Here is a 26,196-nt window from a genome sequence, read left to right on the forward strand (position 1 = left end):
ACTGTTTGTTTGAAAAAATGGGCAAATTATTCCTTCTGACTCATTTTTGAATAGTTTGAAAAGGTGCAGCTCATTGCTGTGGCACCTGCTGAATTCCATAAAGGAAAATGCACTAAGACTTCTGAGCAGGGAAGTATGATGTGCATTAGAGATAAGGTAGCATATGATTTTTCTCAAGTGTTAAACAGGTTAAAGGTGTGCGGTTGGTTAAAATATGAATGAGTATGTGAATTTTTATAGTCTTGTGGAAATTGTTGCTGAATAGCTATCTGATTTTAGCATTCGTTTGTATGAATTCGAGTTGTTCCCCCTCCCCTTATAATGAATGTTATTCTTCATAAATAAAGCATTCCGTTATTTTGGACTAATGCATATTTCCTTGCAGTACTCAAGATGTGGGAGAAATTACATCCTGATACAGACAAAATAGCACCAGTTTTACTTACCTTTGACTTTAAAATTGCTCTTACGATATGAAAATTGATATAGGACAAATTTCAGCTGAATTGCCTTTACAGTCTCTGGACAGAACATCCATAACATCATTGCTTACTTACTGATAGGTAATATTTACCTTGTACCAGTAGTTTTTGATAGATTTTATTTTATTTTTTTTGTGGTATTTATATACCTCAGTAATACCTTTCTATTAGTGGATGTTTACAGTAGCAATTGTTATTCCCTAAGAATAAAAAAGAATATTAAAATATATTTATATTTTTAAAAAATTGAACATGCTCTGTGACCTGGTAAACACACATTACAGAATATTAGTTCAAATGATATTAGTGGCATTTCAAAAGCCTTGCCCTGGTCACAAACTCTAGAATAGAAAGAAAAAATAAATTGATGTTTAGTCACCCTTGTAAAAATGTAACCCCCCCACCTGTTTAACATATTTTGTCACAGAGTAATTAGTCCATATATATATCCTTTGTCAAACCTTCAATTTTATTATCAGTTGATCTTGCTCAACTGGGAACAGCATTAACAAAGACTGTGGAAGTCTTACTTGCCTTGAATTTACAGTAACTCAACAACAAATGTAAAATTTTAATTTCTAATAAATTTTGCATCACCCAGAAATAAAATAAAAACAAAAAACAAAAACAAAAAAAAACAACAACATAGAAATGCTCCAAAATGTGAAGTTCAACCTGTCAGAATTAATTCTCGACTGCACACTTTTATATGAATTCTGGCACAGCACTGACTTTTATTAAAAAAATATATATATGTCAGAGCATACCAACTATACATACTTATCTAGAACTCCTTTCTTTAGAAAGGCTTTAGTCATGATCTGCAGCACTGTCTCCGGGGCAGTTTGAAGACAAATCCTTAGCATCTATGGGATAAGCAGAAAAAAAAATAATGCCAGTTCAGAAGAGGAGGAAAAAAAGAATTGCTAGAATTATTTGAAGAAGCCATCAACAGATTAAATAGAATTTAGGACTGGCAGATTATTAATTCCAAACTATGTTTTAAAATGCTGAACACAAATGGCACCACAAATTCTAGCCTCTTTGGTGCAAAGAAACTAGACAGTGTTCTAAACCTGCAGCCTTTGTTTTCTTTCTTTGTATTCTTTGCACAATTTCTAATATCTGAATGTTGTTTTTTTCAAACCAATACCAATTCATATAAGTGCAGTATGAATTTTTTGTGCATATAACACCCTTACAGTGCCTTACAGTGAGAATCTGTCATCCTTTTTGCAAACCAGCAGCTTGGAAGGAAACTGTGTTACCTATGTTTAAAACATTCCCATAAGAAAGTAAATTCTCTGGAAAAAAACAACTAGTGCAGGATAGTTATATTTCCCTCACAAGGAGGGAATCCTGGGCCTGGATGAGGGCTGAGTGCACAGCCATCAGACCATATAACGATAAGCTTCTAATGAACTAAAAGCAGGTAGCTCTAGGTTAGGTGTTGCGAAAAAATTCTTTACTGAGAGGATGATGAGGCACTGGAACCCCAGTCTAAGGCTGCCCAGATAAGCTGAGGAGGCCCCATCCCTGGAGGCATTCAAGACTAGGCTGAATGGGGCCCTGGCCCCTGCTCCTAAGCGGGTGGCAGCCCTGTCTGCAGCAGGGAGGTTAGAACTAGATCATCATTAAGGTCGCTTCCAACCCAAGCCGTTCTACAGTTCTATGATTCTGTGATAAGCCAACTTGCAAAACAGAACACAAAATTATTCAGGTAGCATGCGTAAGCTGATGGGAATTCTCTTTGAAAAGTGTTTCTGATCATGTTGAAGCTATCTACAATCAGCCATCTGCATTACGAAGGGAAGTAATGAAATGCTATCAGACCCCCACATCAAGAAGTTGATGGTCTTTGATTCTGGAACTCGGAAATGGAGAAATGACTTGAAAGAACAACTTCCACAGAAAGTGTGGGCATAGTTCTTACAGTTCTTATGAAAGCATGTGACAGGATTAAGGCTGAACATACACTGTATTAATTGAGTCTAACTACATAAGCAAAGTAAAACACATACATGCATGACATTTACTCTCACCTTCATAGGTTGTTCCACACCAAATGCAATAGAAGTGTTGTTCTCTTAAATAAGCAGTCAGGATTTGTAGCTTTGCTGATACCTAGAGGTATGTACAAGGATTCAGTGAGTAGGGGCTCATACAGTGTAAGACAGTTTGAGCTACTAGCATTGTGAAAACAGCTTGTTTAACCTTTTTCTATAGAAAAGCTACTGTAGTACTTAAGTTCCCCACATTTGTAGCCCATAGCACAGGAATCCATAAGGCCTGGTTGTTGGCTCATCATTCTTTCCAGCTACAAAATTTTCACTGAAGATTTAGCTAAAAGTATTACCTACCTACCTTATAGTAAGTATATGATGTTTTGGTGGAATTTTGCACACTTCACTTTTTCACTGTAAGTCAAATATGTTACACTAACATTGGTGTAATCTAGAGGTTCTCAGAAAACATGAATTTCCAGGGCAACGTTTTCAGAAATTACTTAGTGATTCTAAAGTTCATCCTGAGATATGTGGTGGGGCATCCAAGATCAAAACTTAAAACAAATTATTTATCAAATATATGATCTTGTACATGGTGGCTAAGACTGTTGAGAATTTCATTTTGACTATTTCCAAAGATCAGCTTCAAAGCAGATAAGCAATAAATCAGTGTTTTAATGCTACACATTTTGTCATTTAATTATTGTAGAAGTAATTGCTCTAAGATGGCAAACAGGTCATTTACTACTGCTTTGAAAATTATATGTATATATATACATAATTTTTTTTTATAGCCCTATTAAATTTCATTTTGAATCAAGCCATTCATTTAGTTGCAAAACTTACACTTAAGTCTGAGCCTGTGCACTCATCATCCTTGTCTTCTTCATCCTTTTGGTCTTCCTCTTCAGGTTGTAGCCAATACCAAATCTCTTTGGGTGCTTCAATATCCTTAAATAATGAAGGATTAAAATGAAAATTATCTGCCTCTGCAGGTTCTCTTAAAATGCTGGATAAAAACAATTTCTAATAGCTGAGATGTTAGATCTCAAAACTTACTTGTGTAGTATAACGAAGAATTACTGAAGTTGTAGGGGGAAACTAAGTACAGCAGTCCACAAGGAGGATTATTCTCTTTTTTAAAATACAACTAAATGCATGCTACCGTTAACTTTTATCAAGTTTAATTCCATGTATGTTTGGTACACATAAAGCTACACAGCAAATCTCACACAAAATCTGTGAGCAGATACTTCTTCCTAAATGCAGTTCTGTCCGTTGGAGCACACTGCTTAAAGACTTTTTATCACAACATCATTAGATGCTTCCTAGTTCACCTTAGATGAAGTTAATTTAAAAGAAACTGTCAAAGATAATCCAAGTTAATTCAGCTGACTTTCTTTGTTTGATGCCCCTTTGTCTGTTTTGATCTCAACAGAACTTGCAGGGCAGCATTTACTTCTAACTAACATAGACGAAAGAAAAAGACTTGTTTTATGCTTTCAACTTATTAAGTGGCAAAATTTTATCGAGGGACCTCAAAGGTTCCAACCTCTCTGCTGCAGGCAGAGAGTCACCAACCACCAGATCAGGCATGAGATCAGGTAGTAGCTGTACTGCTGTTACCCATGTTATTCCTTGCACATAGACATGGTGTTTTTGTTTGTGTGATTCTTTGGGAATCTCACTGATCACTGATCTCAGTGATGATCCCCATCTTCTGAGATACTGAAAAGCAGTCTGGGCATGGTCCTGGACAACCTGCTTTAGGTGATCCCTATTGAGCAGAACCATTGGGCAAGGTGAGTTCCAAAGACTCTTCCAGCCTCAACCATTCTCTCTGATTTTGCTCCCCACTTAAGGAAAACAGTCATTTAGAACAGCCTGACACTGCCTAATGCATGATGAGCAAACAGCACAGTAGTACCAAAGAGCAGGAGCAAACAAACATGGTTCCTCACAGAAGAGAACTTCCAGACACTCAATCACTATTTTGTTTTTAGCCTCTATTGCCAACCCACAAGCCTTCCTTCCAACCCCCGAAAAACATATCTCACTTTCTGAATATCCAATTGCTGGCAAGCCCTCTGACTTTTTCGAAGGTCTCCCTCCATCTTACGTTCTTCTTGTTTGTTTTTGAATCTTATTCTGTTAAGAAAAGGTAGATAGCTAAAATAAGCAGACAAACAGTGACTGTCATCCATCTCAACAGCGTTTCAAAAATAGAAAATCTGCCAAGATTCTAGATGTACCACTTCCCCCAGACTACCGAATGCCAAATAAAGATGACCAGGACAATGGCAAAGTTATGAAGTCTCTACTGACTGTTTCTGTAGGACCACTGTGTATTTTTGGGGAATTATACCTTTCAGTTACACCTCCAGGACAGAGCTTTTGATAACACTGCACTCTGAAATACTGCTTTTTCACTAGGTTTCTTTAATCCGTGAAAAAGTGGCTCATTAAAAATTTGCAAAACTTTTAACCTTCTCTTGCCTTTCCTTCTTCACATAGAAAGGTACTAATCAGGAGAAAATTAAAATAATAAAACCTGAAAGATTTACCCTGACTTTTGATCTGTTGCACATAAAAATCACTGCAGCGACAATGTTCTGGATTATCAATGAATTTTATATTAAAAATGACATGGTTCTCTGATTTAAAATGTTACAAATGACTTGAGAATTAGTATGCATGTTGCTTGCAGTGTTAGCAGTTATAAAAATAAATGATGCAGCATACAATTCCAGTACAGTGTTCACCTGCTCTTGCTTTAGAGCTGAGAAGCAATACAAGTACGTTTCAACTCGTACCTCCCATTCAAACAACACGCATAATTGGTAACTCTAGAAGAATAACCAAACTAATGAATAAGAAGAATAGCTGCTTACACCTTGTTTGGGGTTTCCTTTACAGCATTTTACCTGAACTGATCTGCAGCTTGTTCATTTGCTTGTTTTTTCATGTGGAGTTTTTTTCTATAGTTTTCTAGTTTTTCTTCAGCTTTTCGCTTTTTGAATTCGTCATGACCAAGCCCACTTCTGCCTATGTAAGTACACAACAGGAATGTAAGCAGCTGAAAAGCTGTAATGTACAACTAAGTAAATCAGGAAATGTCACAAACCTGTTTTTATGTTCAGAGCAATAGGTTCAACAATGCCTTCTCCTGCGAGGGGAAAAAATAGGCAAATTTGAGAACAGAGGTCTTTCTCAAACTATGGTTGGTGTGGTACAGCCAAATAGGCAGCTGCTTTTGCCATTAGACACATACATTTTCTTCAAATTTTGCTTAGTGCAGTAGAAAATACATTAATGTACACTTAGTGCTTTACAAATGACCCAGTTGATTTGAGCCCCCTTTCCTTTTTCTCCTCATCTGCTCAACTGCCATGTGCTTCTTCCGGGATGCTACCCCAGAGGGAGAAAATGATGTTGGTTTGATAGGCACAGCATACCTGTGCTGAAGGCTGCTTTGTTACAGTCTTCTGTGGCATTTTTCATTCTACAATTTCACAAGTTAAGAAAGATGAAGAATTACAAGAATCTGTCTGGGCCAGTTCATTTACTGATCATCTGCTAGAGATGCACTAAACTGACAGAGCAATTATTGATGTTTTGCTTCATTGGTTTTCTATTTCATCTAGCAGGCCTTCCTGTTGTGCACCTCTTTTCCAGACTCCAACTATAAATTCAAAGAGGAGGCTGATATTTTTTAAGCAGTTAATTTTCCACAACCACCAAAACAACTTCTTAATGCCACAGCCACACACAGACAGAAGTGCATTTAGTGAGCAGCAAGTCCTGCTGTTTCCCTCACATCTTGCAACAGATATTTTTATTTTCATTTCAGTACTTTGATCTCACCTTTTGTTTAGCCACGACACACAAAGAGTGATGGCTGGGCTCTCAGTGAGGCAGATATGGCTCTATAGACGAGGCAGCATAGAATCGTTAAGGTTGGAAAAGAGATCTGAGATCTCCTGTCCACCGACCATCAGTATCACTCACTAACACAAGTTCCTTAGTACTACATCCACACGTTTGTGGACCGCCTCCCCAGGCAGCCCATTCCAGTGACCAACCACTCTTACAGAGAAGCTTTTCCTAATGTAGAACCTGAATTTCCCCTGGTGCAGCCTGTGGCCATGCCCTCTGTCCAACTTAGCCAAGGACAAACAGAAGTACAACCTCCCTCAGAGGACACCTGAGCACAGTGTGCTGTTCTGACAGTGGCAAACTCACCACTCTTGCCCAGGGCCTGGCCACTCTTGTAGCCCATCTTCTGGAGCAAGGCGAAGCCTTTGTTCTCGTTGCCTAAGGCGCTGCTCAGCACCAAGTCGCGTCGCTCTTTCTCTTCTTCCTTCACACTCTTCTGCCTGTTCTTCTCGTTGGCTTCTTTTTGCTTTTCCTCTTTCTGGAGAGCTTCTCTCACGCGCCGCACCATGGGCATCCCCGGCCTCACATCCTCCCTAAGGATGCAAGACCCCAGCAAGCATTAGCCCACCTCTGGTTTTGGCTTTACGTGCTTACAATCACTGAGGATGAAACAAAAACGACGCCTACTTACTTAATAAATAAATCAGACATGTAATCTTCCTCTTCCTCGTCCCCCATGGCTAGCACGCATGTCCTGCTCAGACCCGTTTCCTACAGACGCAGTCGATGAGCTTTCCTACACACACGCCGCCTTTTTCCGGATGACCCCCTTCACCAGCCGGGGGCACGGCCACAACACGCCACAACACGCCACAACACCCCACACACCCCTGCCCCAGCTCACCAGTCCAGCCAAGCGCTTGCGCGCGTCCGCCCCTTTCCCCGCCCCGCCCGCCCGCCGGCGCCTGCGCACTTCCCGCTTCCTGCTGCGCTCCGCGGCCGGCTGTGCGCTGCTGAGGTGCGTTGTGGCTGGGCTGCTCCTAGTGGCTCTGGGCGAAGCCGCCCGCGTCTCCCTTTCTCCCCCTCTCGCTAGCTGGGCTCGAGCCGAGCCGCTGCCGGCGCCTCCTCAGCCCTAGCGTCTCTTCGCGGTGAGGGGGTGCGCTGTGGGGCCGGGACCGCGCTGTGCGGTGGGAGCGTGAGGTGCGCGCCGTTAGCGGCGGTTCTGCGGTCTGGGGGCGGCGCGGGGCTGAGGCGGAGCGGCGCTCCGAGGCTCCGGGCGGCCGCCCCCGGGCTGCAGGATCGTCGTTCGTTCTGCTGTCACGTAAAGGTGTTTTGAGGCGATGTACGTCAGTGACAGGCAGTGCCTCTGAAAAAAAAGAAAAGAAAAAAGAAAACTGGAAAAACAGCGCCTTTCGCTGCTGTCAGATGGGGGGCTGGTTTACAGAATAATCCAGTTGTTTAATTGAAATCGTTTTGATTCGCTTTAAGCGTTTGTTGGGGAATGGGGAAGCCGTGAGCGTAGGGAACATCCTGAGAATGCACGCTGTGGGGAGATGCTGGCTTACATAACGCTTCTCGGTGCTCTGCTCTTCCTGTTCTGCCCTCGATCCAGCACCGCCGAGTTCAGGGTTCGGGTTGTGCTGTGCTTTTGTTGTTGTATTGCTTTGTTTTTGCCTTCTGGCTTTGTTTTCCAAGAGACAGTTGACTTTATTTTGTGATTTTAAAATATTTTTTTCCTCTCTGTTGTGTAATCAACTGCCCCGTTCATCTAAATGTAGCTTGCTAAAGTTATGTTGCCTTCAGTGCTTGCTTCCCCCACCAGTGTGCTTTGGTGGTGCCTTGCACCTACCAAGTGCGTTGTTTGAGCAGGATCTTGGCTGTTTGACCTGTAGTGGTCTGCCTGCTTTGAGACCTGCAGTCTGCTTGTATCCTGGCTGCTTCCAGGGAGGCTGCCTGGATTTCAGAAGGCTCATCTGTCCCTTAAAGTGAGGCTGGGTGGGTTCAGGGATCCAGCCATCCCAAATCCTGTCATGCTTCCTGCCTCTCTCAAATTTGTGATGGATAGCAAATCTCATTAATATCAATTCCACCTCCGCACCTCTGACTCTTTCAGTTGCAGTTGAATAATTGTAGCCATCACAGAATTTCAATTGCAAAACTGTCTTGGGCTACAGGATAACGTCTACTGGTTTCTACTGGATAGGTGAGTTAGTAAGTCATCCTGTGATTCTTAATGATGTGTTCTAAGCCAGCACCAGTGAGCCTGATTTCTAGAAAATATGTGTTTCTGACTTCCTTAATGTGGTGGTGCTGCTGTTTGCACATGTTGCTGCTGGAGCTCTGTTGTGCCATGGAGCTGTGTTTAGTGCAGTGCAGAGGCCTCATGCTGTGCTGTTTCTGTGGAACCCATGCTTTGTGTCTCAGGGCATGCACATGTGAGAGAGAGAGAATCGGTCTGTCATTCCTGGAAGCAAAAGTTACTGGTTCCCCACAAGTCCTCGTGGTGGAGAATCTTCCTCACCTTGTCTGTGAAAGATGTTGAGGAGGTGGCTGGATTCATGTCTAAGCTTCAGGAATGGGCTCAAGGTGTCAGTTGGAGCAGAGTGAGAGCTGCACTTATGTGAGAGGAAGCAGTGAGAGATGTCTGTTAGCTCTTTTGTGTTCATTTTGTTTTTGTAGGCAGGGACTTTAGTATATATATCTTGGCTAAGAGTTTGCCCCTTCAGTTGCCCATAGGTTCTCCTTTTGCAAGTAACTTCTCAGATTCCTGAAGCACTAATGGATGTACATGGTTGAAAATGAGTGGTTCTCGTCTGGGACTCTGTAGTTAAGGTACATCTAAGCAGGCTTGAATCATGATTCAGTAATCTGTAGGTTTCATCTTCATATTTTCAGCTCACTGGAGTTTGATATTGTTTTACTGTATTTCATTTTAATGTTCTTATTTTTATTTCAGAGTTTCTACCGTCTGTGGTAAAACCAGAACTAAACCAGGGATGGAGCTGGCTCATAGTTTGTTGCTGAACGAGGAAGCGTTAGCACAGATCACAGAGGCAAAGAGGCCAGTCTTTATCTTTGAATGGTTGAGATTTTTAGATAAAGTGCTGGTAGCTGCTAACAAGGTAAATTGCTTTTTCTTCTTTCTGAAACATGTATTAATTTTATGCTAGAGATAGTAGGTAACATCCAAGTTACAATTGTGTAATTCTAGATTCAGATGCATTTTAGTTTGTAAGTATTGAATTGTAGGTACTCACTTGGACTCTCTGTTAAAAGCCATTTAGTTTGGTTTCTGTTTTTCAGTATTGTAAATGTTTGGAAAGCAAAACCTGCCTTTCCATTGTAAGGATTTTTGATGGGAAAGAGGATTAAAATGTTCTCTGTACAAGTAATACTGCAGTTTTAATGAGTCATGTAAAAGAAGATAAAAATTACATAAAACAACAGCTAATTCTGATCATTTAGCATCCATTCCCACAATTACTTGAGTGTATCTCATACCTCTGTGACACAAGCAATTTGTCAAATTATGTAGGAGTAGTGTGAAGTTTGCTTCAATCTCTTGTAGTTGTTACCAGGTGTTACGGGAAACAAGCTTTATTTCATTAATTTTTGATCCGTTAACAGACAGATGTCAAGGAGAAACAGAAGAAACTGGTAGAGCAGCTAACAGGACTCATCAGCAGCTCCCCAGGGCCGCCAACGCGAAAACTCCTCGCGAAAAACCTTGCTGCTCTCTACAGCATTGGAGACACATTCACAGTTTTTCAGACACTTGACAAGTGTAATGACATCATCAAGAGCAAAGATGATACTGCAGCCTACCTGCCCACAAAACTGTACGTTTGGTGTTACTTGGGGAAGGGGGGTGGTTTTAATGCATAGCGGTCCTGGATATTGCAGAAATATCTGCCTGTGTATGTGCCCTGCTAAGTTAAATTTTGTGGAACTTACATTTTGCATGCTCAGTTGGAGTCTGTGTGTGCTTGATCTAGAAGGAAAAAAGGAATATATCTGAGATTACGGAGGGCAGGATTTGAAGGTGACAGATACACTTTTGTCTGGAAGTTGGATGCTTTCCTCTAGGCATAGGAGTTTGTAATGTTTCTTTGCTTTCTTATGCCGTGGAGAGGTTAGGCAGTTGAAGTAATGCAGTGAAGAACTTCCACTAGTTGTGTTACTGGTGATTGGGCCTAGCTACCCAGTTTACAAGGGAACCTGCCAGAATTGTCAAGTGGGAGCATTTATTTATTGCTGAGAGAACTGTAGCCAAATAAAGAAGTTTGTTGGTTGGTTTTTTTTTTTAATCCCCCTCAAGCACTGCCTGTTTATATTCTCCTGTTGTAATGTAGCTTAAACCTCTCAAGGAAAGTCTGTATGCTTGGATGTGTCTGTGCATGTGTATGTGACCCTGTTTATCTTCGCAGGTAGCAGCAGTCTTATTTATAGTAATCAGTTAATATCACACACAGCATCTACTGAAACTTCTTCAGTGCTCTCCCATGGTACATGAGGGAGTACATGAAATACTCTAATGGTCCCCAGGTCAGGCTGCCTTCAGTTGCTGTTATTGCACACCATTAGGATAACATCTGAAGTCACCTTTGGGGCTGATGCTGTCCTCCTTTTACCTGAAACTGTTGCAATTCTGTGGGGGATTTGCTGTTGTGTAGAAGAGCAGGGCAGGAGGCATGCCAGTCAAGCAATGGGCTATAATCATTACAAAAACCTTGGGGCAATTTGCATATCCTACTGCACTACACTGTTACTCAAAGCTTGGTGATCAAAAACTGCAGGGAAAGAATCTGGTGATGTGTACAGTGTTTATATATCTGTATTTTTGCTTTCCTGTAGTAATTTATTCATCTTAGGTTCTTAGCTTGAAAAAAGTGTCTCATTCAGTATCTTTGAAAATGTATCAAAGATCACAGGGTTGTTTCTTTACCAAGCACCTGTAGTTCAAGTGCACAAAATCCTGATCTTGCTGTGATGTTTGTGTATGTTTGTTTGTCTTCTGCAGCTCACTCTGTAGATTATGTACTAATATCAATCCAAGCACATCTGTATTCAAAGAAGCTAATAACTTCCATGTTTTTGTTAATTAAGTACATGATTTAAATGCACTGTCAAACAACAAATATGATTAGTGGGTAGTAAGTTTTTTATTCACCAATGATGAATAAAACATCCATTTATACTTAAATTTTTGTCTTTAAATGTTCCAGAAAATGAAAATGCCTATGAATGTCTCATTTTTAGGGCTGCTGTGGCATGTGTTGGAGCATTTTATGAGAAGATGGGCAGAATGCTGGGTAGTGCTTTTCCAGAGACAGTGAATAATCTTTTAAAATCTCTGAAGAGTGCAGAGGTGAGTTTTGCTGCATTTTCTGTATGTGGTCTTGATTCCGCTTAAACTGAAACTCTCTCCTTCCAAAGAGGTTTGTTAAAATGCCTTCCGTGTAGTAAAATGCAAATTGCTCATCTCAAGTTAAACCACGTGCATGTGGTGGCTCTGCAGACAGAGTTTAGAGTTTTGTCACATTAATGTTATTGAGGTGGTTTTATTGCAGAATCAGCAATTAAAATTGTAAAAGGGTTGCAGGAACCATTTGAAATACTGTATTAGGATTCCACTTGGGTACCCTGAGTAAATGCTTATGTTTTGTAACAAAAATGTTACGCTGCTTTGTGGGCAGGATACGCTGTAAGAAGAATATCATATAGAGGGAATGTGCCATGGGTTCTCAGTGGGTCTGACAGCTCTGAAATAGCTCGGTTTCTTTTGAAATAAATGACAAGGTGCCGACTGCGTAGATCTTGACTCTTCCTGCATATATGCTTACTCTCTGTGAGTAATAAACATTTATAATTCTAGTGCTGGACTTAAAGCAGAGACTTACATCAGTGCTGAGTGTAACAGTAGCTCTCTGTTCTGCCCAAAGAGTGCTTGTTCTCAGCAATACCCTGTGTGTGGGTGTAGCACGAAACTTGACTACTTGGGCGTCATACATTCTTTTTAGCTGCTTCTATTTAGTTTTTGTTTTTGTAACATGAGGCTGCAGCAGTTGGGGGAAGGACAGCAGCAACTTTTGCCATTTGTTGAACTGCTGGCACTCTTTCTGATTTATGTGACAGTAGATGCCATTTTACCAAAACCAATTCTAATGTTTACTGCCATCTGCAACCAGCCAGATAGTGGTTGTATGTGACTTCAGTGAACTGTTATCCATTTTCATAAGTATATGCATGCACGGAAATGAAAATGCGGAGGTGTGCACCTGGTACTTGGATATAAGCACTGCGTCTGCATTTCTGCATAAACACCTCTTCATGTGTGCAGTCTCAGGGCCGCAGTGAAATCCTGATGAGTTTACAGAAGGTCTTAAATGGACTTGGAGGAGCAGCAGCTTCTTGTCACCGTGATATTTACAAGAATGCCCGGTCTCTGCTGACAGACAGATCTATGGCTGTACGATGTGCAGTGGCCAAGGTGGGTGTGTTTCTACGTGCTTCTAGAAAGTCTTTGTGCTGTGATTGTGAAGTGCCTGCGTTTAAGCACCTGTTGCTTGTAATGGGAAACTCGATTGTTATTTGGGAAAGGTAAGTCCTTGCTAGTTTACATCAAAGGCTCAAATGCTTGACTTGCTACTTTGTGTATGCTGAAGTACAATAGTATTGACTTCCTCACTTCATAAGCAAATAATGAGATATAGTAAATTAACTGTGGTTCTCAGTGGGAGAGGTTTTAAGTAACAGGGTTCTTTTGTTCTGTTTTTCTTATACTTTTTATTTGTGTGTTAACCTGTTCCTGAATTCTTCTAATAGTTTATTCTTACGTAAGTTTTATAGTGAACTCTGATACTCATACAAAATGTTTATTAAATAAACCTGACAATTGCGCTGAAACTAAGAAGGACTTAGAAGAATAGTCTCTGTTGGTTCTCAGCAAGTTTTTTGTTGTTGTTGTCTTTTTTCCCTCTTCAGTGTCTGCTGGAATTGCAAAATGAAGCAGTGTTTATGTGGACAGCTGAGCTGGAAAATGTTGCTACGCTGTGCTTTAAAGCTCTGGAAAACTCAAACTATGGTGTGCGGGTTGCAGTGTCAAAGCTTTTGGGAACTGTCATGGCTACAGCACTGATACCAAAACAAGCAACAGGTACAATCCTCCTGAATTACATTCCCAAACAAATTACACCTTCCATACTTCCATGTTGCATGATACGATGTTTTGTTCCAGTACTTGAACACCTGTAGTTGATCTGTTTGTTTTTTTTGTTTGTTTTTTAAATTCCAAGTTTAAAAAGAGGTTGAGCACTCAGATTCTCTCTTGTAGCCATGCAAAAAAAAAAGAGGAAATGGTCAAAAATCATTTGGGAAAAATAACTTGTTTTGTAAATGCAAAAAAAAGCAGTTAACTGAAATGTAGGCTGGATCTGTGTGTCAAGACAACTCTGAATTGATAATTCTGATTTTTGAGATAATTACTTGTGTTGCTTGGAACTTTAGGATTAAATGTTTGCTTTTCTCTTGGCAAAAGTGATGCGACAGAATGTGAAGAGGGCTACTCTTGAGGAGGTCTTGGAACTCATGGCCACAGGATTTCTGCGAGGAGGGTCTGGTTTCCTAAAGAGTGGTGGAGAGATGCTTAAAGTGGGAGGATCTGTCAATAGGGAAGTGAGAGTTGGTGTTACTCAGGTTTGTGATAATCTGTACTGCTGGTTTTTTTTCCCCCTCAAATTAAGTAACATTTGTACACTGTAACACTTTTAGGAGGAGAATATATTCTTCTGGTGTTTTTTTGCTTATAGTAACTTGCAAGGCTAATTTGATTCACCTGTTTGGTGAAATGTACGAGCAGTGTCATTCACCTAAGTTATATTTTATTACTGATGTAATGTAACTATAGATTAAAATACATGCTAGAAAAGGCTTTTTTGATCAGAGTGTCTTGGGTGGGATTAAAAAAGATTTCAGAAATTAGTATCCTAACATGCTTCTGCCCTTTTGTGTGCTGGATCTCTCATCTCTCTGATGAGTAGTTTGCAGCCCTAACTTGTTGAACTGTGTTTCTTCTCTCCATGTGTCTTTCTCGAATAGATGAAATCTCGTGAATATGAAAGCACCATTTGTCTAATAGAGAAAGATAGCAAATCAAATCCAGGCCTTCCCACTCTGACATATTTCTGCTGCAGAAACTTGTCAGAAGGCAGATTTTTTGATCTAAGGATAACTTGTGAAATTTTTTTTTTTTTTCTTTTTTCCCCAGTCTTTTTCAGGTGCATTGGGTAAAATGCAGTCTTCAACCAGAACGTGTTCGTGTTGTTGCTGATATTTAGTTATTGTTGTAGATTTTTTTTTTTTAGCAGTAATAGCTATTACTGATTTTACTAAATAACTAATATTAATAATTAGCAGTAGCAGTAAGAGAGAGCTACCCTTGGTGCTGGGAACAGTTCAGCATGGGCAGATACTGGCTAAATTCATCTTGTGTAGCCTGATCCATATTGCATGTAACTAACTGTTATTGCTGCCATCGTGCAGTATGCGTGTACTGCAGTCATTACTCTGCAGTGACCAAATAGTCTTTTCTTACTGTTTTAATTGAATCTGTATATAACTTCTGAATTTGCAGGCCTATGTTGTCTTTGTTACAACATTAGGAGGTCAGTGGTTGGAGCGCAACTTTGCTACATTTTTGTCCCATGTACTTGACCTGGTGTCCCATCCTCGTGCAACTCAGACCCACGTGGAGGCAGTGTACTCTCGAAGATGTGTGTCCTTCATCCTGAGAGCAACAGTGGGCAGCTTATTGGGGGAGAAAGCACAGATTGCAGCTGCTAAAGATATATGCCAAGCCATTGGTAAACAGATGAAGGCAGTGGGTGAGAAATATATTTCTTTGTTTGAGACCTGTTGAAATTGATTGCTGTTTATGCTGGATTGGCCTTTTTTATGCTTAATTCTACCGTGAGAGGTAATTCTATTGCTGTGGTAGAAGATAATTCAACTGCTTTCTATTTGAAAGATGATTGTGTAAAGCTTGCTTTTTAACCTCTGTTGGCTTTTGACATTGCATTTGCTAAGTGGGGGGAAAAAAGTGTGTTTCTGCAATCAATTTTAGGATAGGTTATACTGAAAGTTGCTCAGCTGAAGAGCAGATAGTGTCCTTGTAGCTGTCCTTCCAATACGCATCATGAGATCCAGTTGAATTTTACTGGTGGCGAATAAAGATGTAATCCAAAGACAGATATTTAAGAAAATAAATGTGGACTCTTGAATATGTAAGAGGACTGGCATTTAAAAATGTTGGCATTTCTTTCTTAGAAAATAGTCAGTTTGAGATGGAGTTTGGAAGAGGGAGATGGAATTGCACAGCAGTACATTGGTTAAACAAGTGAAGGAGTGCTTCTTTATTTCATTTCTTTTAATGCCACCATCTAATTTGATTTTAAATTAATGTTTTAATGTGTGGAAATGCAGTTTTCTTTGAAGCTTTTCCAGGTTTTTCTCATAACCATTTTTTCATAGGGGAGTTATATTTGAGTTTAGTTGAAACTTCAATGCTTATTACAATCAGAACCCTTTTAGTTCTAGGTAAAAATGTAAGAAATTCAATTTCTGAGATGCAGTGGTTACAGAAATTTCTCCTTCTGCCATCTGCTTGTCAAACTTGGAAATTCCATTATGTTTTTGAATGATGGGATGAGCTGCTTCATATATATAATAGGAATATATATATAGGAATTCTGATTCCTTGGTAATTTATGTTATTGAACTCTGCAATTTTGTATATATACACACATACACAGGTGTGTGTGCATGTATGTGTGTGTACGTATAAATTATTAGATGGATTTTCATTTGGTAATGATTTGTTCCCTTTACCTAAGGAGGATAGTTCGTTGAATTTGTACTGCATTAGCTGTGTAATTTTAAGCTGATACTCAAGTTCATTTTCTTTGACATGATTGTTGCAGCTTCCTTACCCCTCCAGGTATCCTCTTATTCTTTACCCTACTCTTCCTGAGACACTGTTGTTAGAAAACAAAAAATGGAACCTGTAGAATTAATTGGATAACTGGATAAATTTATGATGATTGAGGGTTGTGGCTAATTATTTAAAAAAAAAAAAAAGTCTGGGTGTGTTTTTTGTTTTGTTTTTACAGTTTTATTTTTTGTTTATGCATGTAGAACTTAAATATATCAAGACTACGTTCTTAGTTCCTTCGTCTGTAGGTGTATACATGAATGCAGTTCATACATACTGTGTATGTGTATGCTTATTTTTACTGTGTTACATTATTAATCCTATCTCTTAGTGCACTGTCATCCACAATAACTTTTGGGTGCCTGTTTTACGTGGTCTTTGGATGATTGTTTGATTGGTAGCTGTGTAATGTATTTTTCTTCAGAACACATTCACTGTGAGCAGATTTGTGTTTTTATTTTAATATTTAGGGATGATGCCAAAACTAAATTGTTCCTTTCTATTTTGTGTATGCTGTAATCTTTGTATGCGACTCCCTCAAATGGTCCTAAGCAGGATGTTTCTTTGTCTTCTGCAGAGGCAGTAGTGAATGATGCTAACAGTGAAAATAAAGCAGGAGCTGCTGATGTGGCTGCAAGCCAGCATGTAATGGTGTGTGCTCTCCAAGAACTGGGCAGCCTGGTGCAGAGTCTGAATGCTACTGCATCTCCTCTTATTCAAGAACCCTCTATTGGTACGCAGATAAGCTTGCACTGATTGAGATATTAGAGCGATGAATATGAAATATGATCACAATCTGTTAAAATAATTAATGTGTAAGAAAGAAAATTGATTTAACTGCATAGTGTTATTAACACTTTTCTCTTTTTTCTTAAGGAGAAAGGCAAAGTTATGAAATCTGAGTACTTCAATTCTGACATTTTAAACTTTCATGTTGTCTCTAATACTGACTCAATTCGCATCTCAACTTCCTAAGAAGCATGTTGTAATTTTAAAACTTTAAATTCTTTTTTTATGTAGGTCTGTTGGAGACAGTAACGTCAGTTCTTCTTCATCCCAGCATGGCTGCTCGACTTGCTGCTGCGTGGTGCTTGCGGTGTGTAGCTGTGGCATTGCCTTTTCAGTTGACTCCATTTTTAGATAGATGTGCAGAAAGACTCAACAATCTGAAGACCTCCCCCGAAGCTGTTAGTGGCTACAGTTTTGCAATGGCTGCTTTATTAGGTGGTGTGCATCAGTGTCCCTTAGGTATTCCTCATGCAAAAGGAAAGGTGAGATAATGAGGTTTGTTTGTGAATAAACTAAAATATGTATTTTTTTTCAAGAAGTAATTGCTTTGCAAAATGTGTGACAAAATAAAAGGATTGTTGAAATTGAACTTGTACCCAGTATGAGCATTGGTTGAAGGCCTTGTTTGCACATTTGTTACTCCAAAAGTAATGCCTTCATAGAAATTACAACAAATACGAAGAGCACAGTAACACTGTTTGGTAGAGCAAATTCTCAGCTAAAAACACTGTCTCTCACTATAGTCACTATCATTAGTCATGCATTTTTGCCAGCAATGATCAAGAGCCTGCATTCTGCACTTGTAGAAATCTAAACCAGCAGAGGGGACCCACTGTTGCCACTGCTGGGATGCTCCACCCACCACCTCACTGTGTTCACATCTACTGTTTGATCTTCATGAGCATTCAGCAAGCGTCAGTGAATGTCAGAGGGTGCCATTTTTTCCTGCATGGAAGAATTCAATCCCACCCCTTTTGTTTATAAGCAATCCAGTGTCAGATGCCATTCTGTCAGTCTGCTCCTCTGCTGCCATTTGTGACATGGCAACAGAATGTAATGCAGTATTGGTGGGAAGGTTCAGCCTCTATTGTCATACCACCAAAATCCACCTCTGATGTTGTAGGCTAACGTAATAAAATAAGAGGCATTACTTTTGGAACAGCCCTCATAGCACTTGAGTTGCAATATCTACCAGCTGTTTGTTCCTCTCTCTCTTTAGAGCTTACACTGTCTGACATTTTTTCTTCAGTAATTATTAATTAATATTGCTGCTTGTATTTTTGTGTGCATAAGGCTAATTGCATGAAATGTAATCTGTTCTTTATGGAAGATCAGTTTAAATATTTGAGTGTGTTTATTTTACATGTATTCAGTAAGAGGATTTGTAGTAGTGTGGTAATTTATATTTTTTAAATCTTTTTTTTTATTATTGCAGATGGTGGTTAGTATTGCTGAGGATCTGTTACGAACTGCTGCACAGAACAGCAGGCTTTCCTTGCAAAGGACTCAAGCTGGATGGCTTTTACTTGGGGCACTTATGACTTTAGGTTGGTAAAAGTAGTTGTTTTATTGGATTTTAATGTTTGTCCAACATTTTTGATTATCCACTGTAGCAAGTAGTCTTTACAGATCATCAATACTGTATGGATACCACAGGAAATGAAGTCTTAGTTCATTTATTTCAGCTGTGATGTTAATGGTGGGGAAAAGTGAAATATTGGAGTAAGCTGAAGGATAGCAGACGGTGTTGTTCCTCAAATAAAACAAAAAAAAAAAATTAAAAGAAACAAATATCAAAAGATTTTTTTTTTTTTTTAAACCCAGTATTTAGTTATTTTATGAAAATGGAAAATTCTGTGATGCAAGCTGTTTTATTTGCAGTTTATTTCTTCTCCAGGTGTGTCCCTGGATAAGCAACAATACTGATTAGGAGTGATGGAACAATGATACTTTAAAATCTATTCAGTTGGCTTTAAAATAACAGCAAAACAGAAACATCAACAGCAACAAGAAAACCACAATCAAACTTCTGTTTGTGATGGTGAGGCACTGGCACAGGCTGCTCAGAGAGGCTATGGATGGCCCTTCCCTGGAGTCATCCAAGGCCATGCTGGATTGGGCTCTGGGCAGCCTGATCTGGTGGGTGGCAGCCCTGCCTTTGGCACGAGGGTTGAAACTAGTTGGGCTTTATGGTCCCTTCCAACCCTAGCCATTCAGTGATTCAACATGTGATTGTTTGTATATATGCCATCACAGAAATATCTGAGGCACTATTTTGAGAGCTTATAAGTACTCTTGACATTTGAATCAATTATCTTTTTTTAAAATTCTGAAAAATGTAGTAAACATTTTAATTCCTCAGTATTTTGGTCTGTCAGCGAACACCATTTGTGTTTTCTATTCCTCAAATCATCTCATTTTTGCCAAAATTTTTCTGACAGTGTACCACTATTTTGATTGTCCTTCTCCAGTACATTTTTAATGCAATTTCATTGGGTTATCTAAATCTTTTTCAGCTTTCTGTAAACCTGATTGTAGAACTAGTTTTCTAGTCAGTATCTGTCGTTTATTTTTCTATCATATGAATAAGATAAGATGGACTGAAGAGCTTGCCTTCAAAATAATAGTATAAAAATAAAATTTGAAGTTAGGATGAAAAACAAGCATTAGTGTTTACGTCTTACAGGATTCAACATATGGAATTGGCTATTCCCTAGTTTTGGTACAAATATCAACAAGCACTTAATCTTTGTGATTTTACTTGCAGCACTTTCAACGTACAAATGAGAACAATGAGGAAGAGAGGGAATTTACTTAAGGAGAGAAATAGGTTAAATAAAAAAAAAAAAAGTGGAGTAAGAGGAAATAGCAGATAACAGAGCAAAAAGCTTAATGGCAGATTTTGCATACGTTGTATAATGAATGCTTTTATTAAACTGTCACTTTGTTTTGTGTAGGTCCTTCTGTTGTTCGTTATCATCTACCAAAGATGTTGCTGCTGTGGAGAAATGTGTTCCCACGATCTCTGAAGGAGTTAGAGGCAGAAAAGGCAAGAGGAGATTCTTTTACCTGGCAAGTAACTCTGGAAGGCCGCGCTGGGGCTCTGTGTGGTAAGAATTTCAAATTTCAAAACTATAACTGGGCAGTAAAACAGAATCCCAAATATTATACAGAAAACTTTCATAGTTTCCCTTCTTTCATTGAAAATGAGTCAGAGTTTCACCAGTGGCCTGTTTTAGGTATGTAGTCTTATGAATGTGTCACATGGTCTTTGAATAAATATTTTTAGTTGCTGCTTTGTTTATATTCTTGCAAGATCTGTATGTTGATCTGATTTGAAAGAAATGCACTGCATTTCTTTTTGGAGTAAAACTCTTAACTGCTTTGTTACCAGCCATGAGAAGTTTTGTTGCTCACTGTCCTGAGCTCCTTACCGAGGATGTAATCAGGAAGTTGATGACACCTATAGAATGTGCCATGACAATGATGTCACAGTAAGTAAAAAGCTTTTTTTAAGATCTTGTTCTATGATTTCTAGAAACACAGTTGAGATTAAGAGGTGTTCGTTTGATGATAAAGTTGTTACTACTGAGAGCAAGTTGCTCTTCTAATCTGTGGGGGGTTGGACTCGATGATCTCTGGAGGTCCCTTCCAACCCCTACAATTCTGTGATTCTGTGATTCTGTGGGTGTTCTTGCTCTTTGTTCACCTTTTTTCTGGAGCTGGAATACCATAACTAATTTGTTCTAATTCATGTTCTCAGATTTTAACTTATTACTGTACTGTTGCTGCTTGTTCACACTGGGGGAAAACATTTTTTTGTGAACATGTGAACTGTAGTACTACAGTCTTCAGCTTTCTCAAACTATGTGATTCCATGGCATGGGCTGAAAGGCTTACTGGAATAACTTTTTGTTAACCATGTTTTGAATTTTCAGTGAGTTTTTTTGACTTCATGGTTTGTTTATCCTTGTGCAAGAGATGAGAAAGCTCTGATACTGATGTACTACCAGATGTGAATCAGTAAACTATCCTTTTTCAAAATGTGCTAGTGAAAAACTTCTAACAGTTCACAGCGTAAAAGAATAAAACACAGTTCTGGGTCATATTTTGTGCTTTAGTTTAAGTAGCAGTTCAAATAAGTTTAAAAAACCCTCAATTAAAAAAAAAATCTAAATATCTGAAGTTACTTAAGTAGTGCTGCTCACTGTGGATCTCTGAACACTATCTTCTTGTTTTGGATAGGGACAGATCATGTGAAAAGAAATCTGAAATATTTTTGTCAGTAACTACAGTATTTCTGGCTGTCTCTTTTTTTCTTCTCTTGATCCTGTAGCATTCCATCAGTAATTAAAGCCCATGGAGCTCATCTGAAAGCTAGTGCAGCTATGGTCCGTTTAAGACTTTATGATATACTGGCTTTATTACCTCCAAAGACATATGAAGGTATGGGTTGTTTTTTTTTGATGATTATTATTAAAGTAAAAATTGCACTCTGTATGTTGTGGTGTTTTTTTGTTTGTTTGTTTTTTACTTCTTTTGATGTCTTTTTGGTGCTTGCTTCTGATGTAAATACCAAGTGTGAAATAGAATCTGCAAGAGTCTTGCATTGTTGCACATTTTCTTTATGTCATTTTGTCAGTTTAAATAGGAAGTACAGATATTGCAGTGTGTCAGACTAACACTGAGTATGTAAGTTCTGGTTTTGTTTGTAGGATTGAGAGGTATGGAGATCACATTCTCCATGTTTTACAGTGTTTTCCATCATTGCTTAAAATACAGAGGCTTGGGTTCTTTCTCTCAGCTGTGGTGTTGTCAGACTTCTGTCCGCTCACTACTTGTAGAATTGAGATAATGGCACTTGCTTTCATTTGGAGCTTCTGATCTGTAGCTGAAATGTTTTGGTTAAGAAGTAACAATTATTTTAATGTGTTCTAGGTTCATTTAATGCGCTTCTTAGGGAGTTGGTAGCAGAATTTACTTTGACAGACAACTCCGCTAATACAACCACGTCGCTCCTGAGGTCTCTTTGTCATTATGACGACAGTGTTCTACTTGGCTCTTGGCTTCAGGAGACTGATCATAAGTCAATTGAAGACCAGGTAATAAGGAAACAGGACAGTAATGAGTTATCTGTGATATCTCTCTGGCTTATGGAGTTTTGCTCCTTTTTTCTGGGCATCCTTCAGAGGTTTGCCAAGTTGAAGTCTTTCCGTGTACTGCACAATCTTTTGATAAAACTGCTTGCAGATGAGGTGGCCATAATGTTTATGCAATTTGGATGTCCTTGGTTAGTCAGTCAAACTAATTTCTTTAAAGAAACAAGTCTTAAAATCTCTTTAGTGTAACAATTATTCTCATACATTTTTTGAAAACAGCTTAGGTTCTATTTAAATTGTTTTGTAAGGAAATTGCTATCAAAGTGCCAGCACTGCAAGTGGTGTTGAGGAAAAACAAGATGCAACTTTTTAAAAGTGCAGCATGAAACCACATATTTAATTTGAGTTAACGCAGTGATGTTGGCATTATAAGGAATTTGCTACGCTTCTAGACAAGGCACATCTTTGAAACATAAAAAAAACAGGAAGCAAAAGTTGTTATGGAACTGGATGAAGTTTTTCAGATCAGCTCCTAACACAGATGCAATTACCTTTTTTTACATATGCTCCTTGAAGGCAAATGGAGCTTTGGGAACAATTCATTGATTAATTTATCATTTTCTCTGGACAAATAACTGTTCTGAGCATTGGCTGAGCCATACTGTAGTAAGAATTTTGGCTCACCTTCTCAGAAAATTCCTGGAATAAGGAAGGGAACTGAAAATCTCCCTTCTACCACAGCTTGTTTAATAATGGCAAGGTTTCTTAGAAGGAAGCTGTACTGATAGAACAGATCAAAAAGCCAAGACTGATATTAAGTGTGAAAAATGGAGGGCAAACTGGGTTTTTTGAGAAAAATCAGCATGTCAAAGTAAAGGAAGGCTTTTTCTAAACTTTCTTCCTTTGCTGCCGTAGACATAGACTAGACTTCAGTGCACTATTCAATCAACAGAGCTTTCTGGGGAAGTCCCTCCACATCCTTCTTCCTTTTGTTTCCCCAGCTTGTTGAATAGTGTCACTCCTGGTGGAAATGAAAGCCTCCAGTGAGTCACAGGAGCATCATGTACTTGATCACTTTTTTTTTTTCTTTTTTTTTTTTTTAACAATACCAAATTTACTCTGTTTTCTAGCCTTTTAAGAATATAGACTTACTAGAGTCAAACTTTGTGTCATGATGAGATAATAAGTTGTGAAAGTAAGCATTTCTTCCAAGGAAATAAATGACTGTGTTTCTGAAGGAATGATGGTTAGGAAGTATTTTCATGATGATAGACATAAGCAATTCTAATACTATTTCAGAACTTTTCTAGATAGAGAATCATTACAACCAAAACTGACTTATTAGTATGCTGTGTTGTAACTCAGTACTCACAATGAATAATTTTTTTTTTTTTTTCTGAAAAGTCAGTTTGTAGTTATGCTTCAGAGCTGTTGGTACCAGAAATTACATGCCTTTCTCTAATTTCTGTATCTTATGGGAGTCATAGTTTGTGCACTTATCCAGCTGTTAAGTGCTCTGTCAGGGATTTAACTGGCTCTGTGAATGCTAATCTATGCATGCCTGGGGATGCTGCAGTTGCTTTTAATTATTTGTAATGCAGTTTTCTATTCTTAGCGACTGCGTATGTCTTTGGTTTACCACTAGTTCAGAATTTTGTCTACAGAGGGATATTCAGAAGCGTTCATGTTATGTGGCGTTTTTCAGCTTCAGCCAAACAGTGCATCTGGAAGTGGTGCTTTGGAACATGATCCTTCCTCTATTTATTTGCGCATCCCTGCTGGTGAAGCTGTACCCGGTCCCCTTCCTCTAGGAGTGTCTGTCATCGATGCATCTGTGGCTCTCTTTGGTGTGGTTTTTCCTCACGTGTCTTACAAACACAGGTCAGTTTACATCTGTGTTCAGTTTCAGAATCGAATGCTTTAGTTCCCTGCATCGTATCAAGTTTTTATTCTTGAAATAAGAATCTGCTTTGAAATCAACTGTCTCTAATTTAGGTGTCAGTATTTTGCGTTCACTGTGTCTCAGGATTGCAGAATATGTTTACCCAGTTGAGAAACAAGTCAATTAGTCAATTTCCTTGGTTTATCAGTTTTGTAAATTGGGGTTAGGTGGTACAGACTGGATTTCTCTCCTCTTACTTTTTTAACAGCAGCAATTTCTCTACAGCCAAAACTCCCTGCAAAAATATCCATAGAAAATAGCTTAAAATCAGCCTTGAAATCACAGCAGTGGAATTCTTTGGATTTCAGCTGGTTTCCATAAGTGAGACTGTGTGTGATTTACACTAAGTGGTTTTATGCAAAAGAAGAAATAAATTCATGTGAAACATGAAAGAAAATATGCTGATTTTTATGGAGATATGGGTTATTGGGACTCTGGTTGTCATGTAATTTAGCTAAGTCGTTGCTGAGCACAGAGTATAGGCAGCTCTAAGATTCATTTAAAATGAAAATTGTCCTTCAGTGCAGTACTGATGGAACTGAGTTTTTTTTCTTTGACAGGTCAGTCTCATTTTGCAGTAAGCAATTGTAAGCAATAAGCCTTAAGTCTGTCTGATCTATATTGTTCTTAGCTAAAAATTGACTCATTAGCTGCTGATTTGTTAACTATACCAACTGCTCATTATACTCCTGTTCTTGGTATCTTTGAGAGAGTATTCCTCTCATTAATGCTTCATGACATGATGTCAAAAAGGGAAAATAATGGGAACAACTATAGGAGTGTATAGAATAACTCTGGTTTTGAATGATAGTGCAGAGGCAGCATTTTTCTAGTCCTGTCCTTGTAGTTTTCTAGTTGTACATCCAAACAGTATCTGAAGACCTCTCCTTGGTGTTCCCTTCAAAAGGGACAGTAAGCACTTATGGATAATCTAAAAGAACTAACAGCATCCAGAATGACCCTTTCTGTCTAAGTAGAATACTCTCTACAGCCCCTGAAACGTAAATTCTGTGACTGATTGTAAGTCTCTTTTGTTGTATTTTTTCACTTGTTGCATTTTGGTTTGTATTTTGAAAACATCTCACTTAAATTATGCTCTTTCCTTTGTTTTAGATTGCAGATGTTGGATCACTTTGCTGAATGTGTCAAGCAGGCTAAAGGTGTTCGACAGCAAGCTGTGCAGCTTAACATCTTTACTGCTGTTCTTAGTGCCTTGAAGGTGAAACTTACAAACTTGTTCTAGATGTCAAAACTCAGCAGTTTAATTCATAGATTTGTATTCTGTACGAAAAACTGTTAGAAGAACATTATTAAAGCTACTACTTACAAGTTTGAAAATCTGCAGGTTGACAAATCAGCCCCAGTGTGCAGCTGCCCTTTTAAGTGCGTGATATGGAGCATGTGAGAGAATTCTTCAAATTTGACAGCAAAATTCTATCATTTTGGAGCAAAAATGATTTTTTTGAGCTTTTGCTTAGTTGCAGTTTTCATGGTGGCAGCAAAAATCAAATTTCTCCCCTAAGGGCTATCTGTCAAATGGCAAGTCTGTCTTCGGAACTTAGCAGAGTTTTTGGAGAGAAAGTTGTCACAGATCTCAAGCTGACAAAACATTGCTTCTCTCCCTTGCTTGCTTCTTAAAATCATGAGCCATGTTGAAACATGAGACACACGTTGAACACTATTTTCTGAGACAGAAGGCAGGGTTTTGCAATGCCAAAAGGCCAGAGAACTTCAAAATTTCAGGACGGAAAATGGGAATCTGTGGTAAAGCTGTCAGAGTTTTCTGCTCTAACACAGGCAGTGTTTGTACTTTACATGTATTAAACTATTTTTCCCCAAGTAAGGCAATGTCTTATTAGTGGAATATGGGTACGAAAAAAGTTGCAGAAGCTGTTGTATTCTTTCTCTGTAACACATACAATGTACTGTATAAATTTTCAAAGATGTGAATGTTAAGGAAAAAATATTTTACTGACCTACAATCTCTGAGCATTTCTTGCAGAAACATAATAAA

General features: G+C 38.8%; 2 protein-coding genes across 2 annotated transcripts in view; one reads left to right on the plus strand and one right to left on the minus strand.

Moving 5' to 3' along the window:
• Positions 1-1,292: 1,292 nt before the first annotated feature.
• Positions 1,293-7,102, minus strand: GPATCH11 (G-patch domain containing 11; the record flags this gene model as incomplete). Its single annotated transcript, XM_079532719.1, has 8 exons — positions 1,293-1,348; positions 2,525-2,606; positions 3,335-3,439; positions 4,546-4,636; positions 5,413-5,529; positions 5,609-5,654; positions 6,731-6,957; positions 7,056-7,102. The coding sequence occupies 8 exons, from the start codon at positions 7,100-7,102 to the stop codon at positions 1,293-1,295; spliced, it is 771 nt and encodes a 256-aa protein (XP_079388845.1).
• A 2,258-nt stretch (positions 7,103-9,360) lies between these two features.
• HEATR5B (HEAT repeat containing 5B) overlaps positions 9,361-26,196 on the plus strand; it is a gene marked incomplete at both ends in the record, with an annotated part of 47,789 nt that continues 30,953 nt past the window's right edge. Inside the window, 16 exons of the mRNA XM_079532560.1 lie at positions 9,361-9,486; positions 9,992-10,203; positions 11,624-11,732; positions 12,705-12,854; positions 13,349-13,520; positions 13,902-14,059; positions 14,997-15,246; positions 16,930-17,085; positions 17,373-17,623; positions 18,577-18,688; positions 20,099-20,251; positions 20,536-20,635; positions 21,478-21,587; positions 22,080-22,243; positions 23,946-24,121; positions 25,296-25,401. Of these exons, the coding sequence (XP_079388686.1) occupies positions 9,361-9,486; positions 9,992-10,203; positions 11,624-11,732; positions 12,705-12,854; positions 13,349-13,520; positions 13,902-14,059; positions 14,997-15,246; positions 16,930-17,085; positions 17,373-17,623; positions 18,577-18,688; positions 20,099-20,251; positions 20,536-20,635; positions 21,478-21,587; positions 22,080-22,243; positions 23,946-24,121; positions 25,296-25,401 (2,505 nt within the window). The remainder of the gene's footprint in view (positions 9,487-9,991; positions 10,204-11,623; positions 11,733-12,704; positions 12,855-13,348; positions 13,521-13,901; positions 14,060-14,996; positions 15,247-16,929; positions 17,086-17,372; positions 17,624-18,576; positions 18,689-20,098; positions 20,252-20,535; positions 20,636-21,477; positions 21,588-22,079; positions 22,244-23,945; positions 24,122-25,295; positions 25,402-26,196) is intronic.

This window comes from Tetrao urogallus (assembly GCF_951394365.1).
Source record: "Tetrao urogallus genome assembly, chromosome: 2".
In the NCBI taxonomy this organism is placed as follows: Eukaryota; Metazoa; Chordata; class Aves; order Galliformes; family Phasianidae; genus Tetrao; species Tetrao urogallus.